This window comes from Mytilus edulis, chromosome 10 (genome assembly GCF_963676685.1).
Source record: "Mytilus edulis chromosome 10, xbMytEdul2.2, whole genome shotgun sequence".
Lineage (NCBI taxonomy): Eukaryota > Metazoa > Mollusca > Bivalvia > Mytilida > Mytilidae > Mytilus > Mytilus edulis.
In genome coordinates, this window is record NC_092353.1 from 76,219,368 (window position 1) to 76,245,259 (window position 25,892).

General features: G+C 32.1%; 1 protein-coding gene across 2 annotated transcripts in view; it reads right to left on the reverse strand.

The window, feature by feature from the left end:
- Positions 1-1,185: 1,185 nt before the first annotated feature.
- The window catches only part of LOC139491903 (beta-1,4-N-acetylgalactosaminyltransferase bre-4-like), a 29,982-nt gene continuing 5,275 nt past the window's right edge, over positions 1,186-25,892 (reverse strand). For both annotated transcript variants that reach the window (XM_071279827.1, XM_071279826.1), the window contains exons 2-8: positions 23,143-23,783; positions 13,013-13,245; positions 8,684-8,871; positions 7,607-7,729; positions 6,669-6,773; positions 5,662-5,800; positions 1,186-4,453 (exon numbers count right to left, since the gene is read on the reverse strand). In XM_071279827.1, the coding sequence (XP_071135928.1) occupies positions 4,436-4,453; positions 5,662-5,800; positions 6,669-6,773; positions 7,607-7,729; positions 8,684-8,871; positions 13,013-13,245; positions 23,143-23,581 (1,245 nt within the window). In that variant the 5' untranslated portion in view covers positions 23,582-23,783 and the 3' untranslated portion in view covers positions 1,186-4,435. The remainder of the gene's footprint in view (positions 4,454-5,661; positions 5,801-6,668; positions 6,774-7,606; positions 7,730-8,683; positions 8,872-13,012; positions 13,246-23,142; positions 23,784-25,892) is intronic.

Consider the following 25,892-nt stretch of genomic DNA (forward strand, 5'->3'; position numbering starts at 1 on the left):
GTATGTTATTCATTTCGGAGAAAATAGTAGGACGTACAGGCAACTAAATTATGTCGCGTCTCAAATTCCAGGTGCTGCACATAAGTCAGATACTGTGAAAAGTTAAAGCGAACATTTATATTTAAGATGTATTGCAAGTTACATAAAAATAATGAAGTTCTACTTTCTAGGTAGATTTTTACATTATTACCCGCAGATCAGGCAAAATATGCTGAATCAACAATTTTCACTCCCAGGGGTGGAATTTAAGGTCTGTTTTATTCTAGTTGTACTTAATCTATTTTTTATTTATAAACTTACAAATTGAAAAGGTAAACAAATACCTTTATTGATTTAGCTTTATCATATATATCCCCCTTAAGGTGGTACGGTAGTATTTCCTGGCCCATAAGGGATATCGATAGCCTTTTTATAATTTTCATCACTTTGATAAACTGCCAAAAATTCTACATTCACAATTAACTGAAGAACTTTCATTATACTATTCAGAAATGAATTTGGATATGTATCATGACCGTCTACTTTTTTTGATATCGTTAAAAACCTAAGGCCACTAGTGCTTTTAGGCCTTTTATCATGCAGTGAATACAAAACTTAAAAAAATTCACAAAATTCAATTTCACCTTTATGTAAAACTGTTTCATATTTTTCTACACCTGACTTATCCCTCAGTTTGGGAAAGTATGTTCAGTTGATTTTTTGTCCAATCACACTGTCCAGATACTTTGACTAAAATAGGGTTCACAAAAGAGCAACCTAAATTCTGGATGACAAGTACTACCGTGCTACCAACAGGCTCACTGCCGCTACATTTTTGTCACAGGCTCGACAAAAATCAAAGACTTGTATTCTATTGTCAGCAAATGAGACATTTTTTTCTTCTTCCTGTGTAGTATTTCATATTTAACAGTCCTCGATTTGTGGTATTTGATTGCCCCTTGGTATATTCACACCCTCCCCTTTAACATTAGACGTAGGCAGAAACGTTTTTCTATTGTCTGTCATTTTAGACAAGACATCGAAACATCCATGTTAACACACACCCTTCACAGCAAACATTGAATGGACAGGAAATAACTAGTTGTCGTTGTTCTCTTCTATTGTGTGGTAACAGATGGTTTTTTTGTAAGCGTGCAATTCATTCTCGTTAAAAAAAAAGTTGTTCACAAATAAAAAAAACCAAGTTTATCAACATTTTAATAGTGATACAAAACACAACGGATTATCATAAAGCTTGTAAATAAATATAACGATGATTTTCAGTATGATCTATGAACAAATTTTACCCCCAACAACGTTCTAAAAATAGACTAATCTTAAACAGAACATTGAATATTCGTTAAGACAAATGAAAATCTCAAAATGAGTCTGAAAAAAACGTCAAAAACAAACAAAGGTTTACATCATGAAGTACCTAAATAATGATAAAAAAATAATAATGGTCAATGTATGAATGTATTGAAAGGCATCTAAAAAGGGCAAGGTAGGAATGTATTGAAAGGCATCTAAAAAGGGCAAGGTAGGAATGTATTGAAAGGCATCTAAAAAGGGTAACATATTCTATTAAAGGATAAACATTAAGCAAATATATAAATAGAAGATGGTTCTCATTTCTGTATTGTTTAACTTTAAAACTTACTTCTCTATTCTTTATTTGTGTCCATTTTTTCTTTTTTATATTTATTTGTGCCTATTTTCCTCAATTTTTTAATTGTGCCCATTTTCCTCTATTCTTTATGATTGCCCACTTTCCTCAATTCTTTATGATTGCCCACTTTCCTCCATTCTTTATTTCTGCCTACTTTCCTGTATTCTTTTTTTAATTATTGTTGTATCCTATTGGTTTTATTCTTATTTTTCTCTTCTCATTTTCGCCCACCGCTTTCAAAATATTCTCTATTCTGTACAAACACCATTGAGACCCTCGTTTAAATTGGAGGACAATTAAAAAGCAGAAAAAAATGAAATCATACGTGAAGCGTTTAATATATTTTTTTTAATTTCTTCTTATAACAGTCAAATATCCGGAAAAGTGCTTCGGAGACGCATGACATTTATAACATGTTTTCATTTTCTTAACACTGAACATTATTTCGTGCATTTTTTTAATTTAATTCCTGTAATGAGAGTCTGTATGGAGTTTAAGGAATCGAGAATTATGATAATGAAAAAGGGAAAATAAAATTGAAAAATGTATGAAGAATAGGGAATAAGTGGTGTAAAGGATAGAGATTAACTAGACAAAAAAAAAAATAAAAAAAATTGGGTAATACTAAATTGATTTAAAAAATAATCAATGTACAGAATACAAATTCATGTAAATACAGAACATTTTAATTGTAAATTATTTTCGTGAGAATATTATAGAATAATCGTCATTTTCAAGATTAAGAAAAATGTATTAAAAAATATGAAAGAATACAGTAATAAAGGACCTCTATCAATACTCTGTGTTAAAAAAGGCACTTCATAACAGGCGTACAAATTAAAATATAAAGGAGTAGGTCCGGTAAGGACCGATTTTGGCCTCAAATTTCAGGTTCATCTGACGAAAGATTTTGACCACTTTTTAAACACTTAAGTGTCTATTTTATTTGAATTAATTAGTTAATGTGAAAGATTTTAACAGATTTAGTCATTAAAAACGATCCGATTCAAGCTCAAATATGAAAAATCTACCTAATATGCCGAAAAATGTCACTTTTCAGAAATAAAATACGACTTACATTTCAATATTAAGGATGAACACGAATGCGGCCATTTTCGTTTTACACGAAAACCGTCTAAAATTTAACTAAAATGCTAGAATTATGAGGATTTCAGTAATTTAGCATGACTTAATGGTGCTAGTACCGGATATATGTGCATTGTATTGTCAAAAACAGCCCATATTTATGTATCAGAAGCATTCTACTGTCTAATAAATAACTAAAGGTTTACATTTTACTAATTTTGTAAAACTGCTATATTTTGGGGCCAAAAAGGGGTCTTACTGAACCTACTCCTTTGAAAAAATTCAAACCCTGATATAATTATATTTGCATAATGATCGATAATGATAAAACATTTTGTTCCTAGATATAAAAAGATGTAATATGAGTGACAATGAGACAACAGTTTACATACACTACTGATTGCGCAAATACTCTTCGGCATTTAGCGTGACCAGCTGTAATTTTCAAGTGATAAAACTATATAAAACAATGATAAATCATTTTCCTGCAATAAAATATAATTCGTTAATATTCTTTGGTAAAAGAGATCACGTAATTCACGAGAATAAGAAGACACATATAATCAAAAGACAGATCGAGACCACTAGAATTCTATAGTCAAAATGCATTTTGCATAAATTTGCATAAATTAAATTCCCAAATTACAAAATGTAAACAGCTTCTAAGAAATTTCCCAATCAATACAATGAACTGCGACGCATTGTTGACTACTACGAGTTTACCGTCACGTAAGAATACGAGGAATATTGTAACTGTCATTTTTAAAAGGGAGGTTCCCTACCCGAGATAAAGAGGGGTTCCAACCATGTCCCTGTTCAAATGCATATATCGTTTAAAAAAAGAAGGGTTCCAACACCGGACCCTCGCTCTTGACCGCCACTGGTAACTTAATTATTAAATAGTTTTTAAACGAACGGAACACATACTACTTTATGCTCCAGGAGTTTTCGTATTGAGTAGTTTTATACCTTTCAAAACAATGCTCTTGAGAAACAGTTGTTGAATACCTAGCATAACCAGGGTTGAATGATCGGCTGCCAACAAAAACTAGTTGTGTCAACTTTTTGCAAGACCTGCTTTTAAAAGTCAGTTCATCTAAATCCCCATTTGCAGTAACGTATTCTTTAGATGAACTTGAGACGGTTGAGTCTACGAGCTTGGTGCTCTGAGCAAAATGTGAACGTAAATATGTATTAATCGATCATGCATTGCTGGATTGGTTTAAATAGGGGGCATTGACATGATAATTGATGTTTAACCGTAAAAAGAAGTGTACCCGACCTGCTATACAAAGTTTACACACATTTTAACACAAACATACTACATATATATATAATCATTTAACTACGCTTCTATTAAAAAAAACAACAATTACAAACACTCTGTCTCAATCGTTACTTCTTATTAACAAGGACGTTTATATTTCATTTTAAAAAAGGTGTACATGAGGTTTTTAATTTGCTTCAATTGGTGAATTAGAAAATAATCCATCTGTTGTCATCCTAATGCATACCGGTACTTTTGTACACAGTTTCAGTTACAAGGCAGTGTTATGAATGTTTGGAACACCAGTGTACCCAAAATTCAACACAAATGAATTGTCTAATGAAGTGTCTCCATATTGTTGTCGTCATTTGGTGTGTAGTGGTTATTTCTTTTCACCTCAGAAGTTTCCAAGAATATTCATCTCTAAGTTGGTGTTATGACTTTTTTATTTCCTAAAATAAACAATAAATCATTAATTCTTTTTATATTTTTAAATGAAATTCAAATTACCGCATGTTTACATATAATCGAACTTTGAATCTGAATGCAATATCACTTTAAAAAAATGTCAAAGCGAGTAAAACAGGAATGTATCCCTAACAGTCTGTAGTGATATCAAGAATGGTGATGAAACATTGCCAGATATCAAATAGTGATGCAACGTCACCCGATTCCATCAAGCAGTAACGAGATCGTACCAGATATCAAGCAGCGAGAAATTAACAAATGCCGCGTGTCCAATGATAGGAATGGATGATATAAGAAATTTGCCAAAACGTATAATAACAGACATTAAACAGTAACTAGATCGTACCAGATATCAAGCAGCGATGAGACGTTACCAGATATCAATCGGCGATAGAACTTAACAAGATAACAAGCATTGATAAGAAGTTATCAGCAACCAATCAGCTCAGTACGAAATGTTTCCAGACATCACACAGCGATGAGACGTTATCAAAACCAAGTGCACGTGGTTATGACACGTTTCATAATTTCATGCAGTGAAGAAAAGTTACCATATATCAAGAAGTGTTTCCAGATATCAAGAAGTGTTACCATGTATTCAGAAGTGTTAACACGTTACCATATGTTCAAAAGTGTGTCAACACGTAACCATATATTCAGAAGTGTAAACACGTTACCATATTTTAGAGTGTGTTAACACGTTACCATATATTCAGAAGTGTTATTACGTTACCAATATTCTGAAGTGTGTTAACACGTTACCATATATTCTGAAGTGTTTACACGTTACCATATATTCAGAAGTGCGATAACACGTTACCGTATATTCAGAAGTGTTACAACGTAACCATATATTTTGAAGTGTGTTAACACGTCACCATATAGTTTACCATATATTCAGAAGTGTGTGAACACGTAACCATATATTCAGAAGTGTTAACACGTTACCAGATATTTTGAAGTGTGTTAACACGTCACCCTATATTCAGAATTATGTTAAAACGTTACAGATTCCTTATGCTTGATCCTAACCTGGTACCCTTATTTTACGCTAGCTGCAATTTGTGTGTTCTTCTAAATTTAAAGTATGTATACTCACATTTAGTCAAACATACCTTATCTCATAATATTTTGCTTACATAGTGTTTTTTTCCAATGTAAATCAAGATACAGATAAAATACTTTTACATACCGCCAAAACTTCTTTTTCGTCAATGTCAACAACGACTCGTGTATAGAGATGATTAAAGTCTATCTTTAAAACTTTATACTTCAGGCTATTAATGCCATCAGTTTTGAAATATTTTTTACTTTCTTTCAGCATTTTAAACCTGTAATCAAGAATGATAAATTATCTAACATGTATCAATTACGTAGTTACAAAAATCAATAACTAATCATGATAGTTCAAAAATACTGTTCGGCCTATGCCAGAGATAGAAATGATTTTATGTTCAGATGTGTTTTTTTTTATCTTATTGTTTGTTAAATCATAAGAGAAACTGTCGTTTTATATAATAGCTTCTAGAGGGGTACAAAACCTTGCCGGAAAGTCCTACTCACTATTGAATGATTTTTGAGGTACAATTAGTTTCCTTTGCTTTGTAGATTATATCTATAGGTGGCACGGTAGTATTTCATGACCCATTGGGATAATGATAGCCGTTTTAAAATTTTCAACACCTTCTACATCTGTCAACTATTCTACATAAAATTGAGAAAGGAAATGGGGAATGTGTCAAAGCAACAACAACCCGACCATAGTGCAGACAATATCCGAAGGCCACCAATGGGTCTTCAATGTAGCGAGAAACTCCCGCACCCGTAGGCGTCCTCCAGTTGGCCCCTTAAAAAATATGTATACTATTACAGTGATAATGGACGTCATACTAAACTCCGAATTATACACAAAAACTAAAATTACATACACAGATAACTGAAATACTCTCATTTTAATATTCAAAAATGAATTTGAATACGCACCATGTAAGTTTACTTTTTTTATATTTTAAAAAACAATAGGCCACTAACGCAGTAAATACAAAATTAAAAATAAATTTCAAAACATTCATTTTCACCTGAATGTAAAATTACAAACAAAATACTGTACAGATAGAAACTTCTATTAACATCGAATAACAGAGCGTAAATTGATCTTCTATGATAAGCCATAAAATTTAGTTGGTCATTCGTCATTACCTTCCAGGATTAGCTTTATTTCCTGTTTCAGTTCCATGTTTAATCATCTTATAACGAGCTATTTCCATTGCATATCGGATCACTTTATATCCCGCGTTGTGAATTCTAAAAAAGAAGAAGAAAATCTTTGAAACTTTGAAACTTTTTATTTCACTAAAGGCCTTACATGAGGCATAATAGTACAATAAATTTAACAAACAATAAATTTAACAAACAATAGTAATGCATGAACTAACATATATACATTTTTGTACATATAAAGTAGGTGTATGCAGAATTTAGAGTAATATCCATATATATTATCACTTAAATACAGACATAACAATTTTGCAAAATTTTGCCAACCCAACATACTTATATATCTTGACTAGTCATTAAACTTGACAGGCTTACAGTATTTTTTTTATATATATGATCAGGTATAAACTTGAGTCTTTCTTGAGTAAAAAAGTTACAATTAAATATATAATGAAATTCATCACCCAGTTCTTGCTTATTACAAAGATCACAAATTCTTTCAGCTCTATTGATACTAAAAATCATAAGTTAAAAATCATATGGAATATTGAGTTGTCTCTCTTTTCTTGGCTGTTCAACTGATCTGTATTTCAATGTATATATATGCATGTCTTAATCTTTTTTCGAAGTGTGACCTTGATTATTGTAACACAAGTAATGCAGTTCTTGCATATTTTAGCACAACTACTAGGAAATTCCGTTAAAATACAACAGGATAATGGGTTTGCTTCTATAATGTTTAATTTGTTGTTGTTTTGATAATCCGTGTAATATTTGTCCCTGGATGTTAAACAAAGTACACTCAATCAATAAATCACAATTCCTACACGTATTGTATACATACATTTTGTTCATTCTCTGCTTATTCCAGAATTCCAGAATATGCATGCGATATGCGTTGCTTTGCGCATGCTCCTTACCTATTCCACATATCATCGTCTTCACCTCCCCAGCCAAAATATCTGTTCGGAAAACCGTTGACTTTTTGGAACTGTTCCTTCGTTAAAGATGATACGCCTCCAAATATTGCAGTGTAAGGCAATCTAAAATCACATGTATAATTATATGTTATAACATTAAACAAATGTCTAGAAATACCAACAAAAAAGTAACAGGTAACCTTAAAAAAAAGAAAAATATAAACCTAACTGGACAAAAGAGAGTACAAAGTCATCGAGAAGGATATGCGCATATGAAAAGGGTAACATTAACAACTAAAATAAGGACAAAAATTACTTTAGTTAGCTATAATTTGATTTTGAGGGGTGGGGTGGAAAAGGGGGGGGGGGGGGAGGTTGGATGAACAGTTTTGTTCTGTTCTGAATTTCTGCATTTATTTTAGTTGCAATATCTGCCCTGCCTTTTTATTTATCACTATATTCGGTCCTGCCTTTTTATGATTAGTTTATAATGCCTTTTTTTAAAGATAAATTGTCATGCTGTCTTTTTCTTTTGCAAAGTGTCTTATCCTGCTTTTTTTTTTTTTTTAACTCAAAACCATATCCTGCCTATTTTTAACTTTCATCCTAGCTCCCCCGTTTTGTGGTAATAAGCATTGTGTGTTAAATTCATAACATTTAATTGTGGACGTACGTACGGGCGGACAAGGGTAATACTTAATGCAACCTACGGTGACGGAAAGGGCATAAACATGTTTTTCTCAACGTATTCTCACTGTAAAGTAAAGTGTCTATAATCTAACTTGTCAAACAGTTTTCCCAGAAGTCTTCCCAATATTATAAGTTATATGGTTCGCTACTGACCCCCTACGGATAGATGACGTCACCATGAACAGTAAATCTAGACATGAAGTCATGAACCCCCTATGAAATTTACTACCCCCCTACGGATCCATAGGGTCACCACGTGACGGCGTTAAACCAATCACAACGTGGTCATTGACCCTCGGTGCGATAGAATACCTTATATTTCTTACCGGTATTTAAATGTATCTACTCATTGACCCTCGGTGCGATAGAATACCTTATATTTCTTACCGGTATTTAAATTTATCTACTGCAACTGACATATGTCTTGGTTGTTTTGGACAGTTGTAAATATTTTTGTCGTTTTCTGGAATCAAGTCGACATCATGGAAGACAAAACATTGATAGTCGTGTATCTTCATTGCTTCTGCATACCCAATATTCATCAGCATGGCACGGTTAAATTTAGAACTTCCATTCTGAAACGTTACAAAAAAAGTAAAATGACAAGAATACTGAACTCCTAGGAAAATTCAAAACGGAAGGTCCCTACTTAAATGGCAAAATCAAAAGATAAAATACTTCAAACGAATGGATAACAACTGTCATATTTCTGACTTAGTACAGGCATTTCATTCTGTAGACAATGGTAGATTGAACCTGGTTTTATAGCAAGCCGTAACCTCTCACTTATATGACAGACGCATTAAATTCCAAATATATTGACAACGATGCATGAACAAAACAAATAGAAACAATAGGTAAAATGTCAAATTTATGATATGATTATGGGTTAAGATTTTCAAAACTATCGATATTTGCCCGACTCAGAATTTAAAATTCGATTTGATTGCTTTGTGTTTAACATCACTTTAAACACTATTGTGCTTTTTCTTGGCGGTTAGTTTTTATTGGAGGAAATAATCCTAGCCAATTACGAATATATTTGAGTGTTATGTCACGTGTGCGCTTCGAACTCATAACCTCAAATTTAGGATAGTGAGTATGTACAGTTGTTAAAACTGTTAAGACCACTCTTCCTACAAGGCACTCAAATTATTAGAATGTGTGAAAGTAAATTGTAACGATACAAGAGAAAGACAGGTAGATGAAACAAAAATCCATATATCGAAGGACACACAAAAAGATGGATACTAGGCGAATAATGAAATGAGTTGTGCTTGCTGAACGTCCAGTTGCAAGTATTTCATTCATATTCAGTACTATGAGATGGGTTTTTTTTGTAGTGTTGTTGTGTTGCTGTCTAGCTCGATCATGGTTACACCACATTTCTATTCATTTATAAAAAAAACAGAGGGACGTAAAACATTACACAGAAATTTCACATAAGATTGTTAATATCATTTTACAATTATAATATTTTACAGATGTCTGCAAAACTAGTAAAATCTAGTACATGTAAGCAAGGACGTATATTATACGTCCTTGATGTAAGTCTCTTTTTCAGAAACTCAAATTTTAAAATTCCAGGAAGTTCGAACAACGCTGACATATGATTAAGATTTGACCCCTCGAGTGAAACAAATACATTGGACCTTGATCATACCTCTAACACTCGATGATAATATTAGTAAAACATTAATAATCATGATTAATAGCCCTCCAGGTTAACACGACAACAATAATTATTAATGTTTAAATACGTCATAATGTCCATCCATAACTCGCACCATTATTATGACATTTATGTAAATGATAGTAGATTTGGTGTAAAAGTTATAACAGAAACCCAACAGCAGACGGTTGTTAAATTGAACACCCGGACGGCGCCGGTTTTCCTCGAGGGAGTTCACATGTACAAGCTAGTCGTCTAAAAAAGCGGGCCCTACAATTCTAGTCATATATAAATTATGTTAAAAATATACATTTTTGAGGGGTTCGTGTTGCTCTGTCCATAGTTTTTGATTTAGTGTATTGTAAGATAGAAACATAGGGTATAGAAGGACCCCCCCCCCCCCCCTTTCCCCCTTTAAGCTGTGTGGGATGCATAAATACGTAGCCGAAGCTATATATAGAAACACTTTAGGTATAATTTGTGTAGGACGATGAAATACCATCCCTTTTTTCAATTTGCTAAATAGAGTTTTTGACAAAGTCTGCATTAAATATTTATATAATTTTTTCGTGGAGAGGGCTTACATAGGCTATGCCTGTTGCCCAATCCAATTTAATTTATTTGAATAAAATATTGTTTAAACTAAACTAAAACTAGTGAAACATATACTAGTATAGATGGATAAATGTGCACATATAGAAACTCGTAATTTAAAAAAATAAATATAAAAAAACGAAATGTATAACATTGCTGATTTGATACTAGGAGCAACAATTGTCACCAACAATGAATTCATCGAGGATTAAGGGTATGGGGGTTGATATACTTTATAAACGATCATATGAATTCATCGAGGATTAGGGGTATAGGGGTTGATATACTTTATAAGCGATCATATGAATTCATCGAGGATTAGGGGTATGGGGGTTGATATACTTTATAAGCGATCATATGGATAAAACTGAATCAGACATACGTGACAGAAACACGTTTGAAAAGTGCACATACGACAGTTTATTTACTGTGTTGTTGCTGTTTGATATCTTTTTGTATTTTTAAATGCACGAAAATGGACGCCAACAAAGAGCAAACCATTGAAAATAATGTTAATTTAACAATTTATTCACACGAAGAGATCCAGTCTATACATTATCTGTCCCATTAGACACACGGGATAATAACATTTACAACATTGGTAACATATGTTACCAGGACAATAAAAACATACCTTAAATCGCTATAAGTTGCATTTCATACTATTTTTACTATTTTTGTTTGATTGAAACTATTTATTGAAGTGAATAAGGAAATTCATTTATTTCAGTATAATGTGATATTTATGGTGTGTCTAGGATATTTTTTTAGAGTACGGGAAAAGGGGTGGGGCGTAATTGCTGAAAACACTTGTTTTTTACGATTATATGTCTAGATGATATATTGTCCAATCAAAGAGGGGACGTACATGTTGGGGGTGGGGGGGGGGGGGGGGGGGGCGATGGTCTCCCGTCAACTAATCTCCCTCTTGTATCCGCCACTGATTGTTAGTTTAGTTAGTTATTATTCCGTAAACATGTTTTTGTTTCGTTTACGATCTCCCTCTGTATATATATTACAGTTTGACAAATATTTGTATTTGGCCAAAGTTTGTCATAATGCTTTTTGATTTGATGATATTTTAAAAATTAACACAGTACAAGGATGCCCCACTTGCACTATCATTTTCTATCTTCAGTGGACCTTGACCAAAAACTTTACCATTAAGTGGGACAGACGGATGGACGTACAAATGAACGAACGTACGCACAGGCCATAAAACATAATGCTCCCCCACTATCGTAGATGGAGCATAAAACATGGAATAGATAAGTGTTAATAAACACCATTTTTGATAACTGTAAACTAATGGAAGTAAACTATTTGTCAATTAAGGAAGGACCATTTGATATTCTTGGAGAGCCAGGCGGATTTTATGCGGATTCAGTTTTCATTTTCTTATGTAACATACTTCGAAATTGGGAAATGGGCTGGGGTCTTCGGTGATCTTTTCCACCTTTTATGGATGTTTTACTCTAGTAATAGTGTATATGATAAATTTCATTTACTCTTCAGATGCAAAAGAATTCAATACTTTATACTAGAATTTCAAAATAGGGAGTTTCGCTTGAAAATCAAATGCATTCAGTGACATGTTGAAGGGTGGTTGGTATGAAATGGAAAACTAAATGTCAGTCTTTTTATTTATGATTTGAATAAGGATAAACAATTTTTCACATAAACAATTATCTCCGACAGGCTATCGATTAATAAAACCACCATTCAAATTGTCTTATTTGTACAAAAAATAGTACCAAATTACGAAGCTTGAACGTGTCTATCAGCTGTTATTGATTCGCTTATTTTGTTTGGTAGATATGATAACTGTTTATTTAAAATCTTACAAGGAAGGATGAATGAATAAGGAAATGCGTAATATATTTTGTAAATTTTAAACAGAATTCTGTTACATTTTTTGAATCCTGCTAGCCTTGTTATTATGTGATTGATTTTTAATGTTATTTACATATTTTGCATATAAGTGAATTTTCGTATTTTTCATTTTCTATGGCTGTAGTTGGGCGAAATTGTTTCGTGTGAAATTTATTTTTATTTTGTTTACGATTATTATGTACAATTGTATGACATATGAATAATGTCTTGGACAGCTTAATTAGAAACAGCTCTTATCAGATTACCAGAGCCAGTAATCCTCTTTTCATCCCCCCCCCCCCCCCCCCAAAACAAAAAACATATGATCTTCCCCTTATCACTCTTTGTCCTACTGGAGCAACAAAGTTCATCATAATAGTTTGAATTAATTTCATACACATATCCAAAAACAGAGGGTCCGGGGTTTGAAACTCCACTTTTTATTTTTCAATTTTATGATTTTAGATAAATGTTTTATGGTGTTCCGGTGGTTTGGAACACTCCCAACCTTTTTTTAGAATAGCTAAATCCGCGCTTGAACTGAACGACGTATAGTTTTAAGTCATTGGATTGCATACCTGTTCTACGACATAAATTCCATAATCTAACTCCTGTCTATAAAGTATTGGATGGATATTGTATAAAAATGTCCGGAGTTGACTATCCCTGTTCCTGTATGGAATGATAATGGCAACACGATGGCGCGGGTAACAGTCGGACGGCTTTCCCCTTCCACCATCCTGAACCCAGGGATACAGTCTATCTAAGTCAGAGTAAGTTGGGGAGTCGGAATATGTTGCTAAAGCACCAACTGAAAAAGAAAAAAGAGTATTGGTAATTTTATATTTGTTTTAATTGATCAGCATTTTTCAAAAATCAAAGTCGAACAATGGTTAAAAAACGATATGTACAGTATATTATCATTTAACTGTTTCGATATATCCGTTGAAAAGGAAACCAAGCTTCTGTCCAATTTCCGAAAATTCCATGAATGTTTAACAAATTTATTGATTTTAAAAACTCTATTCACAGACTAAACCTATATGTTGACGCTGCCGACGCCGACAATTTTTTTCTCAATGTTGCGACATAAATTGTTACAGGCTCGACAAAACAACGTCAGATGAAAACTTGATGAATCAAGTTTAACTGTTAAAATATTTTACCTACAGTGGCAAATATTCCAATTAAACTTTTATAGCTGACTATGTGGTATGGGCTTTGCTCATTGTTGAAGGCCGTACGGTGACCTATAGTTGTTAATGTCTGTGTCATTTTGGTCTTTTGTGGATAGTTGTCTCATTGGCAATCATACCCCATCTTCTTTTTTATATTTAATTCTTTATAACATTTACATAAAAAGACACATTACTATATAAACAAGTCGGTATAATTATAAATCGTGCAGTAAAACTTAATGATAAGTATGTATGTTATTTATGAGTGTCTTGATGATTTTTCTTATTAAAGTTTAAGAAAGAAAAATATTAATTAAAAAAAAACATTTTTCCTGTACAGTATTAATATATGGGGTAGTGAATCACACAAAACACTCACACCCACACAAAAGTTTAACTAGTCGGTGACGTTCAAATACACACATCATAGCCATCATAGATACCAGGCTTATTATTTTGTGCTCCAGACCCGCATTGCCTAAAAAAAACTCGTCAGTGACGCTCGATTTTATTTTTTAGGGGAGAATTTAGAACACAAATAGCATGCTTCATCACAACTTTCAAGGACTAAAGCACCATTGTATAACATATAACCCTCCGTCTCCAAAGGAGGCCACTGCCTACAGACATGCATGTACATATGAAAATATTCCGGTTTGAAAAGTCCGACATTCATTCCCTATATTACATTGTTTTATTTTGACATGTATGTAACACTTTTTTCCGAGTGAACAGGATACTGTGGTTCAAATTGTCTAGCAGTAGGTCTAAAAATAAATTTGTTTTTTACAATATTTTATGTGAATTAATAAACAAACTACAAGCTTATTTCAATATACAGTTACAACGAGTAGTCGCTTTCTATTGGCAGTGGCGGATCCAGAACTTTTTATAAGGGGTTTGAAGGGGGCGCTAACTGACCTAATGGGGGCAGCTCTAGTCATGCTTCAGTGATTCCCCTTTATAATCAACCAATTTTTCCCCCACGAAAAAGGGGAGGAGCTGTATACGCCTATGATTGTTTTTGTTTTCCTTATAATAGTAAGATAAAATTCCAGACATGTGTAGACATTTCTCAGTTACTTTTTTACATATTAATAAATATGTTAAAAATGTTGAATGCATTTCAATCATAACGTTACATAATAAATTATAAAGAAGTTTTAAATTTTCCTGAGTGTCAACGGGTATTATTTTGCAGTTTCCATTATTTGTTTGTTTCTTTTGAGAAAAAAAATATAATCTTTTATATGAAATTGTAATTGCTTAGTTATAGTTTACCAATTTTCAATAACCAGCTTATATACGTGTAAATTCTGTGTTCATGCTCCTGTTCATGTATGTTTATTTACTCAGTAGTAAGGAAGATGCCAATGAGACAGCAACCGATTGAAAGACTTTTTTTTATTAAAAGGCATTTCAAAAGCAGACTGTTATCTAGTACTGTTATTCATATTTGGCTGTAAAATGGTTTTCAGGTAAGAGGTAGCGGGGCTGGGTAAGCGCTCACAATAGGTCCCCATCACGTTCTTTTGGTGCCGGTCCATCATCACGAGCATCTTTCTGTCATATATGGGATTTTAATTCGGTAATTGCCGTGTTATAAAATACATATGACATGCATTTTGTCATGTCGGTGCTTTCTTAAAGCTTTGTATATATATATTAAGATATTAATGTTGCTCAAATTGTTTAAAGGCTGGACCGGGATCTATAATTGTTTAAATCATTTCCCATTGGACTGCGGTAGTGCATTTGGCTCAGAACCACAATTATCGCCCTTTAGTTTTGTAAAAGTACGAATAAAAAATTCGGTTGATGCCGTACCGATATCTATGAAAAGGAGAACACATGTTTTACCCGACATTTGCCGATAATGCGAATATTTGATTATATAAATTCTAGATTTATTTCCGTTTCACCTTTTGATTATTTTATGAATTTTTTTTTTTATTACATTAGGAATTTGTAAAAAAAAATATGTTAAAACGACGTTGACGGTGAAAAAACAATTGACAGTGTAAACAGAAAAATCTGATCATTTGTGATTTTAAAAAAGTGTGTTAGATTTCGTCTAGATTAAACTGAATTAGTTTCCAGATTTCACCGGTTTTATTTAATTTTTCATGTTGTTTTTTTGTTTTTTTTGTACATAACTTTGCATACTTAATGACTCATGTTTTTTTTGGTATTGCATTAATAATTTGTCAATGAGCATGTAGCTAGTGTGTAATAAATGACAATAAAAACATTTGATCTTTATAAAGTTAGTTCTTCTTTTAGAGTTAAAGCATATATGTTTTGACAAAAACTATATTTCAAACCGGCAATTATTCTAGATAAAACGCTGGTAGTATTTTTTTTAAAATTGTCAGAAGTTTAGTTTAAACATATTTATTAATAGTGGATTGGGAAACAAGTTATTGCAACTTATATTAATCCCTCTCCACTTTGCGGGTGCTGCCTTGTAGCGGCATTAGCCTACTCTACAAGGTCTCAAGAGATATCATGGCTCTCTCTTAACACGGGTCGTCCCCTTAATTTACTTTAAACATATTTATTTATAGTGGATTGGGAAACAAGTTTTGAAACTGATATAACTCCCTTTCCACATTGTGGTTGTGAGTGATACCTTGTAGCGGCATTAGCATGCTTTTTTTTCGAAATCTATAAGCCTTTTTAGGGTGTCTTTTACGTGCAAGAGATACGGCTCTCTCGTAACACGGGTTAGCCATTTATCGTCCCCTTATCGTCACCTTCCGACGGATTATCATCGTTTCTCAAGATCACACTCGAAAATGTTGTCACTCCCTGAAATTTTCCTACCGGATCTGGGATCGAACCAGGAACCTTTGTGTTAGTAGTCCGATGCGCTGACCACTACACCACGGCTGTTAGAATGTTAACAAAAGGTAGTGAATTTTGGGTGTCTCAGATAATTTATTCTATCTAAATTAAAATTCAATCGATAATAATCAACTCCAAAACACCGCATTTTATACGGTTTCTCGAATTTATCAAATTGATATGCACGCCAAGTAGTGTAAACTGATGAAAGGACCTCTATAATCAATAAATGAGCACTACAACGGATTATTACAAAGTCAACAACTTAAATCATGCAAATATCAGTTAATATCGATTTCACTGTGCATTAATTTTGTAGTAACGGATTAACCATAGTATTGCACAGCTGCATATGACATAGTATATAACGTGGCATTTCATCTTTTTTTTTTATTTACAAAAATTCAAAATAAAATTATTTTAATGAAACAAACTGTTGTTTTAGTGTTTTTCAAAATTTTGTTTTATCATAACATTCCTTTTTTTATATATATATATTTCAAACATTCATATATAACATTCCACCTCAACCCTTCCGGTATCCGCCACTAGTCTATTATATGTTTTACTATCCTCAACTTTTTGAGGAACGAACCACCTCGATATATTCGGTTTTCAGCAGACAAATAGATAAATAAATTACGAAATTTACTCAACTGAAGTACACTTTTCATTAAATAAAATAACAAGTGGAAACGGATCTTAACTCGTTCAGCCTTACCAAGAAATGTAACGTCGTTTATGTTATTCATATCATGGAAGTTACTTCCATGTTCATATTAAGAGTTGATTGCTCTTAGAATCCAATACCCTCTAACACTTATAATACTATTTATACTTGTATCATCTGATATTCTTCACGATAAATACTTAAACATTTGATATAAGTTCAAGCTTTTTTATTTATATAGTTTACAATTCAACATAAATAGTTAAATCTTAACCAACACTGTTATGCAGTTTGTAAGCACTAATACTCTCTTATTTTTATATATGTATCATTGTATTCTTTAACTAAATCTGTTGTTGTTTGATTTTAATTTTTAATAAATTGATATTACCTAAAGGAGGTCTTTTTTTTTAGAAACAAGTGTAGTAGGAAATATTCTTAGCTTTTTAGTTAACTTAAATATATGTTGTCATGGTATTGCGGCGTCTGTGCTTTAAAAAAAATATTTTACAAGTTGAAACCCTCCAACTACCCAAAAAGAAACCCACCAAAATAAAACAAATCCATAATTAAATAAACACTCCTTAATGTTTGACGCCATGTTTTTTTTTTATTTTTTAATAATTCTTGATAAACCATTTATCTTACCTTTAAGTTAACAAAAGTACTGAGTGTATGTAATGATTAACGACATACATACATGTAGTTTGACTAAGTTTTAATTAGCTTTACATATAAAAAAAGATATGTTTGTGAATTTTGTTCGTGTTATTTTTTTAATATATTCAAAGGACAGGCAAATTAGCACGCAGACGCAACACAAAGGAAAAAATATACATCTTTGAGTAAAATATACCAACAATAAAAATATATATTCAAAACTGTTTTTATTTAAGAAGTACTAGAATATTCTATAATAAAACATTTTTTTTTAATTTATGAATACTGAAAATACGATTTTCGTTTTGATTTTATGAACAAGAAAAATCTGTCTTTTAATATCCTATTTTATATGATGATTTATTTTTTCCAATTTTTTTCAGATATGTAGCCTTGATTGAACTTTGTTATCAGAATCCCTTTTTTGAGAAAACAAAAGAAAACAAATATTTCAAATTACCTATACGATATTGACCACTATCTAAAAAACAAATCAATGGTCACAGCTGTTCACCAAAAGATTATTTTAAATCAACGTCCTGTCCATGAACTGACATGACCCAGAGTGAAGACTGTTTTATGAATGAAAGATATTGTATACAATTATAGTACAAATTGCACTCAGAAATGAGAACATAATAATTGGGAGTATTCACGTTATAAAACTAGAGGCTCCAAGGAGACCGATTCGACCATCTAAGAAAAAATGCGATGTTGATATTCCAATTCATGAATGTTAAACTCTAAATAATTCAATTTTCGAAATCCTCCCCTTTCTATACAATTATATGATTATCCTAAAAGCTTTCATGAAAATATGGGGGACCAAAGCAGTCTATTTCTATCAATTTTTTCAATTATATATTAGTAAAAGTTCATAAAAGGTCAATCAACGTAACTTGTTATAGATAAATGAGGATCTGGACGGGACGCTTAGAGGCAAATCTGATTGACTTCAAAATCTACTTCAATTTTGGAGATAGAAGACAAATATTTGCATATTAAATAGAGCTCTCCATTTCTGATTGATCTTTTTAATTTTCCTTACCTTAAATTCAAAGTTATAAGTGTTTTAACAAAAAAGACGTTTTGAAGTCCTGATTTGTAAGTGAATTACAATGAGTTTGGAAGTGACATGAACGTTTTCAAAGATTGCTTACGAAGGTAATTGATTTATCATGTTAATATTTTTGTTTGTTTATTTTCACCAAACAACAGATATCTTGACTGCATTAATATATATTAATTTTTCATTATGAAACATTTAAGATTGAGTCAAATTTGTTTGGCTATCAAATAACTAAAATACTTTTTGTTTTAAGAATTTTAAAAGTTGTTGCCGCATCAAATTTATATTTGAGTCTTGTAAAATTTTAAAAACCTACCAGCAATGAATGTATAAAAGCAACATCAAGAATAAGGTTCAATTGTTCCCTGAAAATATCTCTTTAAAGTTGGATATATTAATTTTGTTTTAAACTACAAAAAAATCACAGTTTCAATTTTAAGTACTGTATTTTCAAATTATTTTCGGATACAATATTTGTGTTTTATACCATAAATAATCATACGGATACCCCCCCCCCCCTTTTCCCCCATTATTTTGGACTAACGTATGTATAATGGGTAAGAATTGTTTTATTCGAGAACAACAAACACCCTTTATTTGCTACAAACGCTGTTTTAGTATTTCTTTTCACCATAACCAATGGTAAAATCACCAAACACAATGCAACGTTTTTATTACTAAAACGAAATCGCTTGGTCTTTATTTCGTTTCGTGTCATCAGCAATGATAAAGATTAATGCGTTAAATCATATATTTAATGTTTAATGATAAAAGTACTAATTAGTGAGGTCAGACAAGCTTTTTAGAAAGCGTATACTCGTGGTCAAAATATGAGCAGGGCTTTCCATTGAAATTGAAGTAGAAGGCTCTATTAAAATTATAGGCGGTTGTAACATGCTTTCGGCGAAGCCGGACGCCCACCAAGCTGTAAGCTTGGTGCCTTACGGCAGGGGGTCTGGGGGCCGCTCAAGGCCCCCAGAAGCTCTGGCATAAATAGAGCAAAATCCTGCATTCTCGCAATCTCCTGGCACCTAATTTCATCTTTCAAATGACCATTATTTATGTATGAAATTAAAGAAAGAAAAAACAAAAACTTGATGCAAAGCATTATTTTTTACTGTTTCATTGCATATGATAGAAAAAGAGGACTTTGTGGCAAATAAATCAAGATTTTTATAGAAAATCCACAGCCTTTAATACAGAGATTTTTGTTATAAAATTTGAAACATAAATTACTCACTTGATTTTCTATGATGTGCTAGTGTTTATTTTTTACAAAAAGTTCTAAGTAACCTGTAAATTCCAAAACACCTGGTGCTGAGTCACTAAAGTCGAGCGCACCCTAAAAGGTGTACTTGATTTTGGCCATATTTATACTTGTCTTTATAACCAATAACTACATTTATAAACTTGTTTTAAGGAAATCAATGCTAGCACTGCATGCAATAATCCTATATCTATCAGTCATCAAATTGCCAAATATGAGAGTACAAGGATAAAGGCTGTGGATTTTCTATAAAAATCTTGATTTATTTGCCACAAAGTCCTCTTTTTCTATTAAATGCAATGGAACAGTAAAAAATAATGCTTTGCATCAAGTTTCCTCTTGGAATATGTACAAAATGGCCTATCTCTATTTTTCATAATATCTGTAGTTTTTATACAATTGAAGTTTGAAAAGTTCGTACAAAAATGGCTACAGAAGGGTACATAAACCTTAAAGAAATTTCATTTTTTTTATGTTAGTTTTTTTATTTTCATTACCTTATGCTTAAAATTCATTTACTTTTAAAGGAGTTTTATTTAAATAATCATCCTGTTTGTTACAAATCTTGATCGATTTATTTTGCATAACTACGTGCATTTGTAAACAAATGACCCCCCTTTTCTCTCTTAAGACAGTTACGCGTATAAATCATAGTTATTTCTCAAGCATTGACAGAAAATTGATATATCCTCTGATTTTCTCTTCTTTTTTTTTTGTAAACTGTTCAATTAGTAGGATACATAAATCATTAGGAAATGTTATTCATTTGAGGTCGAGTCGACAATATTCTACTTTCGTTTTTGACCTTGATTCTCTGAACACCACGTGGGCTTTGAAAAATGAACTTCAAAAGATACTGTTTTCCAGATTCTGAACAATATGATCTACTACACTTTCTTTAATTTGACTAATAATATTCCATAATATAAGATTGTCATTCTATCTGATTGTCTTCACGTTTCAAAAGCCCCAAAAAAAAAAACAACGAGTTAATGACTATCAGAACGTCTCTATTGTTATCGTTCAATGACCACCGGAACGTCTCTCTTGTTATCTTTGAAAAGAAACGATGCATTCTGACTTTAAATAGACAACCAATCAGTGACCTGAATTCATGTGAACTATATTTAGCCCAAGGTAAACACTGACTTTTCATCCTTGTTTATCGTGACCGCGACTTTGCGACAATACGTCTCTCGGCTGCCTGTAAACATTTGAAAAAGATATTTTTTTCTTTTTGAATTTATATTTTTGTCAGTGAAGTAGCCGGCACTTGAAGCCACCGTAAGCGGCGGATTTCCGCCGGCTACCGGCTTCAATGGAAAGCCCTGATAATGAGGAAAATATGATTTCCGTTTTAACATAGACACTTATTGGATAAGGAAACTGCACATGAAGACAAGATCAAACATCCCTATTTTTGTCATTTCCTTTTCCTGTGAAGTACATGTTTTTGAATAAACATTTTATTTAAAAACCTTCATTTAAGGTTTTTAAGCATTTGTTTAAAACGGTACATTACGCTGATGGAAAAGAACTCTTTATAAACGTCAGTACAATAAAAGCCCTTTTTAGAACAGATTGTCAAGTTCCAAGCGGACGACATCTCATATTTTTATTAGTTGCTAAACTTTGTAGAATTTGAATGTTCAATTTCAGCTATTTTATTATTATTCATATGGCCCTTATACAAGTAAACATGTAAAAATGTATATGTTACAGTGAATTTGTATAATCAGGGATTATGTAGAATCCCTGATTTTTCAGGGATTATGTAGAATCACTAAAAACATTAGTGATTATATAGATTCCCTGAAAATTACCAGTGATTTTAGATAATCACTGATAATTTTAATTAGTATTCTACAAATTCCCTAATATGATTTCAGGGATTATCAATAATCAAAAGCTTCAAAGATGATATCTCAAACCAATTACACTAGTGGTTCCAGCAAGGATTTATATAGTCTTACTATACAAATCCTTGGTTCCAGGAAAGGGAGATCCCAAAAAACTAATGGTCAATATTCACGAAAAGGCTGAAGAAGGATATCGCCTTGCTATATAGAATGGAATCCTGCTCGGATCCTTAATACAAGAAATCAGTTTGAGGTTGCTGATTACCCTTCATTGGTACAATTTGTACCTTCAGATGTTTGTGCTGAAAACTCTATTTCTCTGAGAAGTGCCGTAAAATATGATTTGATGTGGAGGACAAGGTTTTTTTAATGTTGATATCGTAGTAAAAACAGATTTGAATTTGATAGATATGCCTGAAGAGAATCAGGGCAAATGTGTAATAGTCGATGCCATTCAAATTTAGTTTTTTTCATACTGACTTCATCAACCTGCCCGTGTGGGCTCGCTTGATATTATTATTACTAATAAAGTCAATATCAAAAAGGGCTCGCTTGATATTATTACTGATAAAGTCAGTATTAAAAACAAAACATCAATTATTCCATAAATATTTTGCTCATCATTTAATTATATTGTGCTTATCATTTGATTATTTTGTGTATAACATTTCAATATTTTTGTGTCTTTCATATTGATAAATTATGCATAAATGCCTAACGTTTTACAATATTAAGGTTATTATTATGATATATTAAGGTTAACTTTTAAGATATTTCAATATGTTATATATTTTAGTATCATTTCAGTTATTCTGTATAATCCCTGACGTTTTTTCAAGTGATTATACATAATCCCTGAAAGTTTTAGTGATTATATATAATCCCATAACTAACCAGTGATTATACATAATCCCTGAAAATTTTAGGGATTCTACATAATCCCTGATTATACAAATTCACGGTAACATATAGACACAAATATGTGATAGGAATGTAACGCCAATAGATACTAAAAAAATTACTTTGAATATGGAAATCTCTATTTTGAGAGTTGGATGGGAAAAGAAAGAAAAAAAAGGAGAAGACAACGGTACTAAATGCAACAAGTATAGAGATTATTCAAATTTGATAATCAGGGTCAGTTTCTGTAATCCTTACCGAGTTTTTCTGGAATTACTGGACACAAGGGCAAACAATCTTCACTTGTCACATTTGATACATTTTTACTGCACACATAAGTCACGTTGTTATCTGATTTTATCACTGACTGTGTTGACTGTTCTATATGAAATGATGCAGCACTTGGAGTTCCTTTTGGGATGCCTAATGTTGATGGTTGAAACTGAGCTAGGCGAGACGAACTCGAGTACAACTGTTCCGATACTTGTACCCATTTTGACATAAACGTGAAAGCTGCCTGTTGAATGGATAAATTGAACGCTATCTGAATCGTAATCAGAAACAAAAGCACTAAGAACAAAGACTTAAACACTGATCCTTTTGCACAATGCCGTTCATTCGCATCCCCCATTCCATTTAACTTGTACGTGTGGTCACTATTCAACGTAAGCAATATTTTTTCTTGATTTTGTTTCATCGGTTTGAAATTGAGTTGTTCTTTTCACGTCGGTCAAGATATACATGAAACTGATTAGTTCATCTATTCAATGTCGACATTGGTGATCAATTGATATAGTGGTTATTGGTATCTACTTTTCGATTTTTATTTTTTCCTGGATTATTGCAAGTAACACGTGTTGACAAATTTTAAATTCCCTGTTCTGTCCTTTTACGAAAAACTGAAAAAATAAATAGACAAATATTTATATAACAGTATATATTTGTTATGTTCTTTTCTGTCTTTTCAGTACGAAAAACTGGAAAACAAATATTAGTATGGCGTTCATTATCACTGGACTAGTATATATTTGTTTAGGGGCCAGCTGAAGGACGCCTCCGGGTGCGGGAATTTCTCGCTACATTGAAGACCTGTTGGTGACCCTCTGCTGTTGTTTTTTATTTGGTCGGGTTGTTGTCTCTTTGACACATTCCCCATTTCCATTCTCAATTTTTTTATATACTATTTTAACACACAAGGAATGCAGATAATACATAAACAATAATAAAAGCAGCTTTGGAAAATATGAGCGATTAGATAATTTCTTTAGAGAATTTGAATTGTCTTCTGGGTTGTAGTGGTGGAAGGGGTATCCCGGAATTGGAGAACTAACCATCTTAGTCACTAGGAGATTGTCTGTGAAGTTCTACAAGTACTGGGTTGCTTTATCACTCATTTGCTTTGCATGTCCCTACTCCGCTACAAAATGTAGGGCAAACTGATTTACCCATATTCGTCCGCCCGTCTGTCCCACGTGGTTTTCACAGCTAACTAATCCTTCAGTTTAACGCTTTAACTGATATATTATACACAAATGACAACAGGCACGGATCCAGCTATTTTGAAAAGAATGGAGGTTCAACCACTGGAACACCATGAAGCGTTCACAGTTTAAGTAAAAAATATATCGAAAAAAAAGTGGGGGTCCAAACCCCGGAACATCCCCTGGATTCGACATTGGACGGACGTTGAATATTGTTATTTTTAAATCCGATTGATAAAAATAACATTTGATTTTGTTTTGCCATGCAGAATTTTGTATCAATATATAACAATTCTCATTTAATATCATGTTAACTTTGCAAAATGTGTTTTGAACATTGAAAGGAGTCCGAGCAACAGAAAAAATAATAAATTTTCCTACGTTGTGGAATAAATTATAAACTATTACGGGCAATCAAATGTGTCTTACACAACCATCTCAGGTTGTCTTTCAACATCTCTGTTATACCAAATCTAATTTTTTCGGAACTATATAATTGATGACTGTATGTTTATGTTTTTGTTTGTTTCTTTTTAGTTGTAGTTGGTGGTTTTTTTTTATACTATATTTTTCATTTCTCTGTTTTTTGTTTTTTTATTTTTATCTATTTTTTGGGTTATTTAACCCTTTTTTGACCTATGGTATAAACAAAATTACTTTAGCTTCTCAACCCTTTATTGACCAATGATATAAAATATTTAATCAACATGTGGCTGACGATGATCCAAGATGATTGGCTGAGTTTTAAGGTCATAACCTTTATCAGCTCGCTGGTTAAATCGAAAAGTGCTAGAGATATTGACAATTAACCAGGGGCTGTGTCAACGAAGCTGTCCTAGGACTAGCACATGTCTTAGGATGGTCTTAGGACACGTCTTAGTCCTAAGTCAGGTTAACGAAAGTCTCCTAAAATAAGATATGTCCTAAATTTGGTCCTAAAGTTAGGACATACAAATAGGTGTCTTAGGATAGTCCTAAAGGTTACAATGTCCTAAAACGTAATAAAAACAGCAAATATGGCATAAACTCAATACTAAAAATACTAATACAATATTAAACTATCAAACTGTTATAAGAATTAAATTAATAAAAAAAAAAAATTTTTCAATTTTTGTTAAAGATTCAATTGTACATGTATTACATTAAATTATTTCGTGCTGCCTTTTTTGAAGCCTAAAAAAATACTATCAGTAAAGCAACATTTTTGAAACTTACCAAAACGGTGCAATAAAAATTTAAATATGGGAAAAAATTACTTTTTTTTTTTTAACTAATCCTCATTCGATACATGTAATGAAATCGAGTGGACCTAAGGACAAAACTAGTTTACGTACTAAAATTGCAGCACGAATATCGCATTTAACAAAGTTTTGTGACTATTTACTTTTGTTTTCGTATTAAAATCATTTATATCTTCCATCATATTTTTAAATAACGTATTTATTAGTATTACGTTAAATCTTTAACTTTTATTTTGCGTTAATTGTTTTCCATATAAAAGTCATCCTCCCTCTCTTTACATATATA